General features: G+C 34.0%; 1 protein-coding gene across 1 annotated transcript in view; it reads left to right on the top strand.

The window, feature by feature from the left end:
* The window catches only part of CFAP47 (cilia and flagella associated protein 47), a 258,137-nt gene that overhangs the window by 133,022 nt on the left and 110,891 nt on the right, over positions 1–14,224 (top strand). Inside the window, exon 50 of the mRNA XM_079305151.1 lies at positions 5,420–5,548. Within this exon, the coding sequence (XP_079161277.1) occupies positions 5,420–5,548 (129 nt within the window). The remainder of the gene's footprint in view (positions 1–5,419; positions 5,549–14,224) is intronic.

Here is a 14,224-nt window from a genome sequence, read left to right as displayed (position 1 = left end):
TAGTCAGATGCAGCTGTAGGGCACTTGTGAGTTGGTGAAGATCATGCCAATGCATTCTGGCCTGTAAATGAATTGATTGGATTTGTCTGTTTATCATTATTATCTATTTGACATTGGCATTAAGAAAAAAAAAAATCCATGTCTTTTCTGAAATTCTGCAAATTATTCTACTGATCACTACAATTTCAGTGGAATCATAAACACCCATTAGGGAGAAAGATTCTCTTTGTACTTTCTTGTAGCCTGTTCTGTATTTCCAGCACCTGCCTGTTTGCTTTGAGCAAACCTGCATCACCCTGGACAAATTGAGTTGAATTCACTGGGAGCAAAGACAAAGCTTGAAGGCTCTTCTGGTTGCTTGATTATTGTGAATGGCTCTGCTGGATCACTGGAGTGCACTCGAGGGGCTGCTGGCATGGCTCAGCAAGATGATCCCTGGCACACACCATCCATGCATCCATCCATGCATCCATCCATCATCCATCCATCCATCCAATCATGCATCCATCCATTTGTCTCTCCATCCATCCATCCATCATCCATCCATCCATCCATCCATCCAATCATGCATGCATCCATCCATCCATCCAATCATGCATCCATCCATTTGTCTCTCCATCCATCATCCATCCATCCATCCATCCATCCATCCATCCATCCATCCATCCATCCATCATCCACCCATCCATCCATCCATCCATCCATCCATCCATCCATCCATCCATCCATCCATCCATCCAATTATGCATCCATCCATCCATCCATCCATCCATCCATCCATCCATCCATCCATCCATCGATCCATCATCCATCCATCCATCCATCCATCCATCCATCCATCCATCCATCCATCCATCCATCCATCCATCCATCCATCCTAGTGCATCTGGAGCTGCAGGCTCCCATGCCCTTCCATACTGTGGTTTCATTGTCACATTAAGAAGAGGCAGTGAGAATTATAAGCAAAAAATTCACCTCTTTATTAAATGCTACAAAGGCATAAAATAACAATAGTTCACAGCAGGATTTGCCACTTGCTCATTTCTCCCTGGTATGAGTCTTAAAGCTTATTCTTATTTTTTTTCCAGAAGCAATTAATTCAATCCTAGTATACCAACAAGTAGTAGGATGTACAGAAACTCCTTAGAATTTACATGTCTCAATTTTTCCTAGGAAAGTAGAGATTATGAAGTTTTGTACTAACCTACAGTAAATATCCATTTTTTTTTCAATAGAAAAACTGCAAGAACAAAAATTTGGCTGAATAGCTACATAAATTACACTCATCTTGTTCATTTATCTCTTCTGTGGAACTTTTCTGTGGCAGCAACTATACATAGATTTCATTGGCCAGAAAAAAACCAGGATAAGATAAAAAACCCCTCCTCCTACTCCCAAGACCTTATTAACTTCATGCTGGTATATTTAAACCACCAGCCAAATGTTTCTATATCTTTTCACATTTGTGTGATGAATTCTGTGGCTGTATAGCCTTCTGTTCTTTTTTCCAGTTAAAATATGGGTATATTGTAGACTTCTATCATCTCTTTGCAGCAGAAAGTAATCATGCACACTATGTATCTCTCCATTATTCCATTTAAGTTATACAGAAAGAAAAGTATTGAGCCTTTCTTGCTCTTTTAATGGTATTAATGGATATAGGGTGTGTGTAGTATATAGCCAATGAGTCAGTCTAACATGGGGGGTTGTAATTACAATTTTATTAAGAAATAAAACAGCCTGCCTCCTTTTAAATGGATGTATCTTCTCTAAAGCAATAGAAAACAAGGCTTTGGTATTATTATGTTGACTGTAGTTGCATAAAATGTTTCAACTCTGGTTAGTAAAGCCAGAATATATGCAATGATGTTTGAACAAGAAAGCTTTTAAAGGAATGATGTGTCAGAAAAAAAATTATTATTATTAATAATCTGTAATTATTAATTTTCAGTATAATTCTAGAAATACTTGTATTATTGCTTTTTAAAGCAACTAGATGCAAACAAACAAAAAGAAAAACCTAAAAAACAACCAACAACAACAACAACAAAACCCAAAATACCCCCTGCCCAAAACCAAACATTGAGGACTGCTGTGCATGAAAAGATTATAATTTATCAGTTGTTTTGTAGCATCAATAATGAAAAATGAGATGCATTGGTAGTAAAAGTTCTGTAAGATGACTGTGCATTCACTGCCAGACAACCAGAACTTTCTGTGTCAAAGCTCTTTAAAAGCACAGGAGCCAAGCTCAGCAGAACTGCATGAAAATGTAAAATTGCTTTTTGTATTTGTTATTTGAAATCTGTCATTTTTGATGCAGTGTTTCTGCATATTTCCAATGTATTATTTATGACTTCATAGAGCACAAAGTACTTTTTATTACTCTTCATTGTATAAAAATCTTTTCCCATCCTGCAAAACATCTCTTGACAGGAATATTTTTGTAGCCCATAATTTGAATAAATTAATATATTTATGTATCATCTGCTATCTTAGGATCCAATATGGGTCAGTGGGTTGCACCATTTACTCCCAAACCAGGAGAGTATTCTAATTAGGAATACTTCCTATGAAAATGTTCTGCCTTAATTTATAGACTCAAGTCATGCAGATCATATGATGTACTGTCCTCACTGATAAGGGTTCTGCATTTTAGATTTGACATTAAATTAATGCACTTTTTTCTTTTGTTATTTGCAGTTCTTGCCAGTGGTGATTTTCTTTTATTTTCCCCCTAATAAAAAATTCAAATAGCTTTGAGCCAGTAGTAGATACTTTGATGCCCGTGAAAATTATGAAAGATGATTTATGAATATTTTAAGATTAAGCAGATAAACTGAGTTATAAAATGTATGCCATCTGTAGTAAAACTCATTAATTTTTCTAGGAATACTTTGACTGATTTGCGAGCCTTGCAGAGAACTGTATTCACCACATCAATTCACCTTTATCAATCAAGATTATAACCTCATTGTTATTAATTCTGTTTGTTTGAGATCTGATTTTCACAAAGGAGGAAATTGAGTGTTAGCAATTATACTGCAATTCTTCACTGAGTTTTCCATCGTGCAATTGGTGGATTATCAGCACAGTGCTTTAGCAATTCAAGTAGTTTTTTAGTTACTGTAGTTCCTCTCATGGCTCTTGAAGTATTCTTGAGCACTAGTAATTTATTCTTTTACAACTTTTCAAGCATTCCAATATTTGCTGCAAATAAAAATTAATTCTTCAACAAATTATTTTGATGCTTTTGAGGCCATGCTTTGTGCAGAGAACAACAGTCACTCTTTGTTTTACCATTCCCATTACTTAAAACTTTGACTGCTCCTGTTCTGTCCCTCTTTCTCCCACACTCACCTATGGATAGTTCATGATTCTGAAATACAGAAAATTGGTAAAAAAAATCCTCCATGGTCACTGGAAGGGAAGGACTATAAGAAAAATTACTAAAATTTTAATTAAGTGTAACAAAATACTCCTTACTGTTGGTCAAATTTATGAATGTATTGATTTTCAGCATTTAGCCAAGACTTTTTGATCAACTTCAAAGCTATGATTTTACATTTTTTTACTCATTGTCTTCTAATTCTCATATTTCAAGCATTTTGATGGAAAGGATTGGTATTTAAAGTTAATGAATTCTCTCTTACACTTTGATTCTCTCTAGTGTTGTGATTCAATAGACTAGAATAATACTAGGATTATATATTGAGACATAAAACCAGATGAATTAGTCAGTATCTGTGATCATTAGTCATTAATTAGTCATTTATCCTATGATCCATTACCTAGTAGTGCCATTCCATATGCACTCTTACATCAAGATTTATATACCTTGAGCATTTTCTTCAGCCTTCATTATCCTTTCCATACTGATTTTATTTTTTCATCCTTCTTGCACACCTCCTTTGTCTTTAAGATTAAAGAAAAATATTCAATATTAATTTTCTGAACTTGCTGTTATTCCTCTGCCTATTTGGACCCAAGTTCTGCCTTATTTACATGGAGTAATTTTAGTAGTTTTTAAAACTTTTTAATTTGAAATTCTAATGGTTTGTTTTTAATGAGTTTAGTTTATTATTGTATTTAAATAGAGTTTTCTTAATGAAAGAAAATTTGGGATTCTATTATTTTCAAGTTTGAAGTTATATATTATATTGTTCCTCTGGATTTAAACCTATTTCCTTTTTTTAAATTTTGTTTTTAACTTCATTGTTCTATACCTATTCTTCTTGGTTGCTGTCCCTCAAAGAAAAAGAGATTCTTCCTTAAAATAATTTAATGTAATCTTTCTTAGTAGGGGTGGTTTGTCAGTGTTTATCAGTCACACCTCTGCCCCACTCAAAGCTTCAGAAACACTGGATACCATTATATGTAGGTATTTTCAAATTTTTCTGGGACTCTCATAAGAATTCCCCATTTCAAATTTTAAAAGTTCTATTAATAATGCTTTTCCCAAGTCCTTGGTAAGACAAAAAGAACAAAGTCCCTTTTGGAGATGTTTCACACATAAATTCTAGTAATCACAAATGAGAACATTTATTACTATATGATGACATAAAATAAGTCACCTCCTCAGATTTTATATGAAGCAAGAATTAAATCTGCAAAATGTATTTATTTTGGCTTTGAAACTCTCAAGAATGTATGTGAACATTGAAGGAAAGTAATATAGATGCAAGTAGAATGTTATGTGGTATTTCCAAAAGTTTGTGTGGATTTGAAATTCTTAGACAGAGGCAAAAAATGGAAGAAATGAAACTTGCTAATTTAAAGCTAGTATATCAAATCTTCCAGAATAACTTTAATATTATTTAAAAGCATCCTGTACATACTAGATTTTATGTTATTACATAGAGATCTGGCAATGTAAAAATTCAGGGTGTACAGTCTCTCTGTATTTTATATTCTTCACATATTTGATTACGATTTCATGTACAATACAGAAAGGTATCACAGGAATATTTTAACTATTACAGTTACTCTCTTATGGCAATGAGAGTAGAATAGAATGAGAATAGAATGAGACACTGATTTAAAAAGAAATAACAGAAACAATCAAGATTATGCACAGAAAATTGAGCTGGGAAGAAGATACAATTAGTGACCATCAGATTTTGTAGCTTTTATGAAATCCTTGTTTGTATTGTGTTTCCTAGTACTGATCTTTTTCAGGTGCTCATTATGGATCTCTTCAGGCAATTAGAAGAGCTCTTTGGGGACAAAAAATTGTTAATTTCCTTGCACTCACTCGAGAGATATTATTTAATATCATAAATTATAATTGGATGGCTGACACCTGGAATGGAAGTTTTACTTCATTTTGTATTAGTTTTGAACTGAGGAAATGTCTGGCACTCTGTTTTTGTGAAGCTCATGCCTGGGTAATACAACACCTGGTATCTATTTGTTTCAGGTATAATTTCATTTGTTGCTCAAGATGAAGACCAACAGCAGCCTCAAGGCAGCAGCTCACCAGGCAAGACAGGTGGCAAACAGCCCCTTCAGAAATTGCCAGCAAGGACTCCACAAGGTCTTGATGCAGGTAACATTGGTATATTTGTTGTTATGGATGCATTTATTGTCAGTTTTCATAAAATTCCATCATAATGTAATGATTAAAGTTTTAAAGTTAAATGAATATTTAGTATGCACAGCCTACAAACAGTATGAAATCATCCTTTATGCTTTTTTGAAACATTTTTATGAAATGTTGAACTGAGGTTTTCTTTTCCTTTTTTTTTTCCTCTCTTTTTGGAACGTCACTGACTGTTGCTTCTTGTTGAAGAGGGACAGAATGTTTTTAATGCTTTCTTTATAACTCTCCAATTATACTGATAGTGCTGATGTCAATGCAGGCCTTTCCTGAAATTCATATTGCTCCACTTCTTTCCACTGTGGAAAAAAACTTTCTTATAACAATCAGACATAGATAGTCATTTGGTACAATAAAATCAAAAAGAGAAAATTCCAGAATACTTACTTTCATATTGTCACCACCTGCTTTATTCTAAGCAGGATCTGCATTAGTTTTGAGATTTCAAGTGTTCCAGAGGAAAACCTTTGTGGTTACATCAAAGAGACAAAGCCAGGTTTTCTGTTTGTTTTTAAATTAATTTCTCCACTTTCTTCACTTTCTTATTTATATTTGCAAGTATCCAAAGTATACAAGTACACCTATAGAACCACATTCTTTATGCTTTTAATATCTAATTTGTGATACATTTGAATAATCAAACATTTTTTTTTTACTGATAAAAGAATATTTTTTGCAAGGAAAGCTATGAAGGGAAGTTTTAAACTAAAAAATTTGCTTTAGTCAATATTGAGTTTTTAGGAAAGTCTTTATTAACTGTATTTTATAGATAAATTAAAACTAGAATTTATCAAGCTCTAAAAAGAAATAGAAGCTTTTTTATCAATAAATTTGAAATCATTTGAGTCAAGTCAATGTGAATATCAGAAAGTCTGTTCTTTTATAGTCATTAATATCTGTACAGCAACATGGAAGTTTCTTGACATTGAAACTCAGCATTTCATTGAAACTTTACAGAAGAAAGATTTTAACAAAGATTAAATTATGGTGATACATGCAGATAATATACTAGAGACAAGAATTATAAATTTCCAGATATTAAGCGGAGTTAAAAATAAAAACAATATAACGGGTGATGTCAGGTAAATGGGAGACAATCTTCAAATCTTTACTGAAAGCCTGAGAATATTCATGAATTAAGCTTTAATTGCCAAAATGAAGCATTTTTTAATGAGATATTTGCAAATTTAGGAATCATCAATCCAAAACTAGTAAAAGCTGTAACTGAAAGTGACTGAACATAGAAGATAAAGCAAGAAAATAGTTTAGAAGAGTGGATGCCTCATTACTGTCCCTGATATGAGGGTGCTGTTCTTAGGTAGAAAATCTAATGTGACTTCATGGTTTGCTATTATAATTGATAATATTTTTGCTTCATGTGATTTCCCAATGACAATCTGGGACTGACTGGTCTATTTATGCATTTAAAATGTTTTTCAAACATGTTTGACCCATTAAAAGGCAATAAGTAATACAATAAAATATCAGTCTAATAATTTGCTGAGAGTCAGGTAATCAGCCCCAGTTCAGCTCCCTCTTTTGCTGCACACAGATTTACAGGGAAATAATCACTCCCACACAGAGAATCCCATTGGTAACTGGATGGGTCTGCACACCTTATTCCTGTATATGGCTGTCTCAAGTTACTTCATCTTCTCTTTCAGTTACCATTTTTTGCTATTTTTGTGCAACTGTAGTGTTAAAATTTTTGTCTTATTGTGACCTATATGTTTCTAGTAAACTGTTCTGACTGAAGCTGGAGGACTGCTGGAATGTTTAGGCCATAATTAGGATTGCTTTCCTAAGTGGACTAAAGTAAGATGTGACACGACCCTTCCCTAGTACTGTGCCACTTAATGAAAGATTTTTTTCCTTCTTCAGTGCAGAGGATTTACCCTCACAGTGCTCACATCCCAAGCTTCAATCTCACCTTTAAACTCACCAAGTGCATTTAGTCATTTCAGAAAACATTATCTGTCATCACAACCCTTCCCTTGCACTAGACAGCTGTAACTTCTGCAGCTGTGGAAACTACCTGCTGAAAATAGCTAAATAGAGATGGAATGCATCAAGGTCTGGTCTAAAATACCTGATAGTCCTCTTCTGAACTTCAAAGAGGAATTAACAAAGTCTTTATCCTGCACAGTTTTGTTTTACACCAATATTTTTTACAGTAGTTTTACATTAAAATTAACTATTTTATGTTTTTTCATAGTAGAATGAAGGGTAGATGTTTCCAAGATTTAGGATTTATGAATTGCAAAGTGCACACCAGTAGGAGAATGCAAACCCCTTGCATTTGACCAAAGGTATCACACAATGAAGAAATGAACCTTGTAAGTGAAAATCCCCAGAGCACTGTAATAAAAAATACTGGACTTCGGATATAGAGAAAATTAATATACAGGCTGGAATCAGTATAGCTCAAAACAAGTATGAGGTTTTTCATAGCTGAATAAGATTAGGAATAAACACATGTACACCAAACTTCTGTGTCTTGCTGTTAGTCAGGGAAAATTATTCCTTTTAAACATATTAGAAACTGCTACCTTGTTATGCTCACCTCAACATTCAATATTATCTTCAGGTACACAGACATATGCATTATGTAGATACAGATGTTATTATTTACCTTTTTCCTTTTTTTATTTCTTCTTCATATTTCACTGTTGGTAGAAGTGCAGCAGAAGATGATTTCTAGATGAGCTTTTACATATTCCTTTTATAATTTCCATCCAAATCACTCATTATGCTCTTCTAAAAACCTAGTGAATTTTGAAATTAGTTTATATTTTGCGTTTCTTTTTTAGATGTATTTACAAAAAGGCACATTTAGTTTTTGAAGTAAAAAACATAGTTGTTCCTGATGACAAATCCTTTTTATGCTGCATGGTACAAGAAGGAAAAAGAGAAAACAAACCAAAACCCAAACAGAAAAATGTCTGCAGAGCACTGTAGTGACAGGGGCTTGCCTCCTTCTAAACTGATGTGGGGTTTTAGTTGCTTCCAAAATATATTTATATTTTTGAAGAGAGGAGGTCCTGGGGTTTCTTTTCTCATGGGAGCCAAAAGTGAAACAAGGCTGATTGCTAAGACTGAAAGTAGGATGCAGCTTGTCTTTTATGTATGTTTTATCTTTAGACACATCTTTATTATATTCCTTATAATTCCTTTATTATAATCCTTTATTATAACCTGTATTATAATTCCCTTATTAGAATTCATTTATTATAATTATTATTACTTCATTTAAAATCAGAAAGAAATATTAGCCTTTAATAGATACTTGCTTTACAATCTCAAGAAATGCTACACTCCTCCTATAGGAGTGAAGCCTCCTAAACTCTCAAAGCACAGGAATTTTTTTTACTCTGGAACTTATGGTAACTTTTTGAGCTGGACTGGCCAAACCCCTTGTTGTGCTCTTTGCTGTGCAGCCTTTGGGGCACAGGGAGGGTGCTTGACTCAGCTTCTGCCAGACCCTCTCTGCTCCTCAGGAATGAATCATCCCCTGGAAATGGGAATCCAGAGTGTGAAGTTGTTGGGGATGCTGCAATGGTTAACCCTGCACTGCAACTGCAAATCCCCCTCTCCTCTTCCAGCATCCCTCACACTCTCCAGCAGAAGACTCAGCACAGACATGGCACTTAAGCAAAAGCTTTTAGTGTTCCTTCTGGCTGTGATGTCTCACAGTGTTTGTTTATACAAGACTGGAGAATTTTACATGGGCTGTTGTCATAGTGGCTGCACTAAGCATTGCCTTTATCCAAAGATGTTATTTCTCATTTTGTTTGTCCTATGGTATGTATTTAGATTTTTATGTCATTGCCAAGTTTTTGAGTTTCCTTGTATTTGAAAGGCTAAACATCATAAAGGTACACTACTTGTAAATAGACCATGATGAAAAAGCACAGTTCAGAGAGGCCAAGCCAGACATTTATTTTGGCAAAGCCTGGTTTAATTGTTTTTTTAAAGCTAATTTATGCTTCAACCAGGCTTTCAATGACAGGCAGTGTTTTCCAGCCTAAGCGGTCATTGTAGTTCTTATGAGAGGTCTGTGTTGAGTGTTCTTTCTGTTGAGTTTAAAAACTGCTTCCAAGTGATTCTTTGAGCAACTGATGCCTTTGGAAGGTAATGGTACTTGCACATGTGGCTATCCTGGAGTTCCAGGATGGAAATCTATCCCTGAGGGCTGAACACATGTGGGAGCACTATGGGGTATTCATATAAGGAAGGCAGTAAAATAATGTCTATGTTCAAGCAACTGTTGAAGTGATTAAGAGGTAAACAGTACTCAGGATGGCAAAAATATAAAAAAAAGTTTAGCATTTGCTCATTATAATTTTAAAAAAGATCATAGGAAATATGATGTATGAGTATGCAATGGTAAATTATAGGATTTATTCTGTATTGATGCAGTAAGATGTTTCACATACCTTTAAGATATAAAAATATAATTCATACATTTTATATTAACATTATTTCTGGAATAAATGTCTTTTTAAGAGGATTTTTCTTTAAACTCAATTTGAGTTACCAGCCCATAAATTTTGATTGGGTAGTTAAGCTATTTTTCAGTCCAGTTCTACATTCTCTATGTTCATGCATGGTGTGCTCCAGCTTCAGATTAGTTTGTCTCCCTCTTCAGGGAAAAAATAAGGACCTTTGCAGACACAGTAATCCCCTTGTAAATTGCATACATATTTGCAAATTTAAAATCACAACCACTGCTTGGTTTGTTTGTGGGTTTTTTGTTGGTTTTGAGTTTTTGGTTTTTGTTTGTTTATCTTTCTGTGACTTTTTTTTTTTTTTTAGCATTTTTGCATTTGCAGCTATACTTGTTCCAGTGCATACAAGCTTTGGGGAATGGCATAGCATATGTAGACCATTAAGTATTAGACTATTTTATGCTTTTTTCCTTTGTCAAAAATATTGTTCAATTACTGCTAGCTTTCTCAGTAGGTGCCCTTCTGCAGTACTACAGTCTGCTGGAAGTTATGAATTTTTCTTTGCCCTTTGTGACTCAGAACAGCTTGATTCTCCCAGTAAACTAACATGTTGTTTTGAAACAATTCAGATTTAGCAATGCTTAAAGGACCTATGGCCCACATGGAATTTTGTGGGGCCTGATACTCTGTGCAATTAAAAATCTGTGTAAACAATGCATGGTAACCCATTTCAAATTAATAACAAGAGCAATCTGTAATTGCTCACAAAATAAGTCTGCTGATGAGCTTTAGGTTGCATCACCCTTCCTGCAGCAGGTGTTGTAATATTGTTGTGCTGAGAAGGCAGCTAATGTTGCATCTGCACTAACCACAAATTAGTCACTCCTCTTGTGAACCTGGGCATCTGCATATTTTTGGATTTCGTAGCATGTAGGGTTGCATTTGCATATAAAGAGATTAAATTTTATTACCCAATTTAAATGTCTGTTTCATGCATTATGCTTGTTTTGAAAGTCTCTATAGGCTGTGAACTCTATTACTGAGAAACACATCATTCTGTCACGTCTAGCAGACCTCAAATGTATGGAATGTTGTCAATTAATAGCCAATTAAATTGTAAAAAAATATTCTGAGAAACAAAATCTCTAGCAGAAATAATGAGTGCTTACATGACAGGTCCAGGTGCAAGCCCTTACTAGTTATCTGTGACAGAAAACATTCAGAGTGATACAAAAAATAACATTTTTGAAACCTAAGAGGAAATGAGCAGCAGAGCAGCAGTCTCCCTGCAGCCAGTGCCCTTGTTATGCCTGAGTGTTTGACATGCTCTTTCTAGGCCATCATTTTGCCTTTCCTACCTTGTCATGCTTACAAACAATTATTATTTTACCCTTTAGCAAGTGATGAATTATAAACACACAGAGAGTACATAATGGTAATGAAAAAGAGCACTAATATTATATTTGCCAGTTGCTCACAGTTGTACAAGCATGTCTGAGATAATGAGGTGAGCAGAGGATAGAGGGAAGGTCCCCACCAGGCTCCTCTATCATCCTCTTTCAATTGCTGTGACCTGTGGAAATATTCACTGAGCCAGAAAACAGGAAAAAGTAAAACTTTAAGGCCTCATAGGAAGGGGAGTTCAAATCAAATATGCAATTTTAAAGAAGTCTTAAAGTGTGGAGTTTTTTTCCTAGCTGAATAATGATTTGATCTTTTATGTTAATCTAAATATTATGAAACATTCAAATTAATCTTTCACAAAAAATTGACATTCTCCCCAAGCTATTTGACATTCAAATTACTGCAACATCAACAACACTGTCTAAGGGTGAGAACAACTTCCTTCAAGGTTTATGTTCTGTTCATCAAGCAGAGGAAATAATTGAATAAATATTCTCAGAACCTGTTTGGACAATCCAACAGTTAAGCTAATTTATAAATAGATTTACAAATCCAGAGAAAAGTTTTTGTGTGTGTGTATATATATATATATTTATTATTTCAAGTTTCTGAAAGCTATGCAATTCAAAAATATCAATTAAAATGATCGAGTCCAAATTATATTTTTATATTTTTAGAAGAAAATAAAGCACATTTCTCCATCCAATCTAATTTCTTATTATTATTCTTCCTGTTGCTGTTATTATTATTACTATTATTACAAGTAGTGCTAGACTTCCATAACTGGAGAAGTTTGCCCCATGTACTGCTGTCACTGTCTGCCTTTGAGGCTAGAAATAGGTTATTCTTGAAGAATGTTTGTGATTCAACACATTATAGTTGAATGGCCACATATAGGCCATTGTAGTTGTGTAAGTAAATATTTTTTTAATAAAAGTCTCAGTTTATTTCTGATGGATGAATTTTGTGCCTATCATAGATCCTCTTGTCCTCTGAGTAGCCTGCTGCTGGAATTTGTTGAGGGCTTTTATTTCTATAGCAGCTGAAAAATAAATTCCACACACAGAATTCTGTTTTTTAATTTATCCCAGACACTGGGCATGCCTGCATTCTCACACATTCATTATGAGGTAGATTTGCTCAACTAACTAGCAAAGGACCACTCATATTTTACAGAGCAGGCAATAGATATTTCTTGTCCATTGCAGTTCTTTATTTGTTATGGCCTGTATTGTCTCTCTCAAAATATTTCTTTTTCTTTCTCTGTGTGTAGAGTCCTAATTGCTCTTGGCACAACTATCAAATGTTAAGTATTAGGGAGCTGCTGTTTCTCACTGTGGCAAAAGACAGATGACACTTTATACACTGGCATCACAGAGGGAGTTTATGTGTGTGCAAGAAGTTTTTTGAAATTTAGAATTAATTGTAAAAATGTGATTAATATTACTAATGTATTAAATTAAATTTGTGTCATTTAGGAAGAATGTTTCTTCTTTCATAATGTGATGTATACATTTATTATTATTGAATGTTAGAAAGAATTGCATGATTGCTTTCCCTAACTTCTCTGGATTTACTGGTTATCTACACCTTATTTGCACAGCAATATATTGAGAAATTAGTTAGAACAACCTTGTAAAGTTCAGCTACTGTAAATATGGCAGACAATATCCATGAAATTAATGAAGGGTTGGTTTTATTAGCATGCAATTGCATGAATATAAAGATCTTCTACTTGAAGATTAATGGAATTTTACTTCATAGTTTCTTTCTATTATTGAAGATATAAATTGCTCACACAACTCTATGATATGTTTCTTGAAATTTAATGGAAATTGTCCCACTTCATCATTGTGCTCAGGATGCTATTTCATATAAGTGATCTTGTATTTTATGGATGTATAAGGAAATAAATGTCATTTTCCTCAAATGACCTGGGTGCTCAGCAGAAATCCTTAAAATCTCTTTCAGGAAACACATATTTTTTAATCCCAGAACAAATGTTGCCTTTTCTGTGTGTGTGATGTCGCCTTTCTGCCTTTCCTTAGGAGAATAAGATGAAATGTCTATCTACTCTGTGACAGAGCTTAGAATGGAAACTTTTCCAAATTCTAATGAACTTGAAAGGTTCATTTTAAAGTAGAAGGGTTATACTGAAAAGGACAAATAGACACTTGTCAGTTTTAATGTCTTTGCATTTGCCTAGCTGTGTTCCTATGAAGCACTGCAGTAAGACTGGTTAGGGTTGATAGAATGATTTTGGTTAATTTGATATTTTTAGCAAACCCCCAGTATTTTGGGGAAAAAATAAATCTGTAAATAGAGAATATTTCTTTTACTAATACTGTCAGTCAGGAATCACTCATTGTGGTGCATGAGTATAATTTTTGTAATTCTGGGCTAACTTCATGTGGGAAATAGGCATCCTTAGCCTTAATATTTAGCATGTTTTTAAGAGGAACCTGCGTACACTGAGCCTGCCTGAATATGGTAGAGAATTTAAAAATAAACCTGAAAGTGAGCTGGCTTCTCACTCAAGTCTCATGTATGTTTGTATAATCAAATTTAACTGAAATTAAAGGGTCAGTTAAAAATTCATATATATTCAAGGAAATGTTGTCAATTTAGTTTGCTGGTAGCTAGAAGGGGTAAAATCTTTGAAAACTAATTGCATTCTTTAATAGAAATGAAGATATGTTGTACTCAGCATTTCTGAATTGCAAGCTGGGGGATATAAAACTTTTAGAGAAATAGTGAAATTGATTTTACAGTT

Source organism: Erithacus rubecula, assembly GCF_903797595.1.
Source record: "Erithacus rubecula genome assembly, chromosome: 1".
Classification (NCBI taxonomy): domain Eukaryota; kingdom Metazoa; phylum Chordata; class Aves; order Passeriformes; family Muscicapidae; genus Erithacus; species Erithacus rubecula.
Note: the sequence above shows the minus strand (reverse complement) of the source record. Positions and strands in the feature narration are given on the sequence as shown.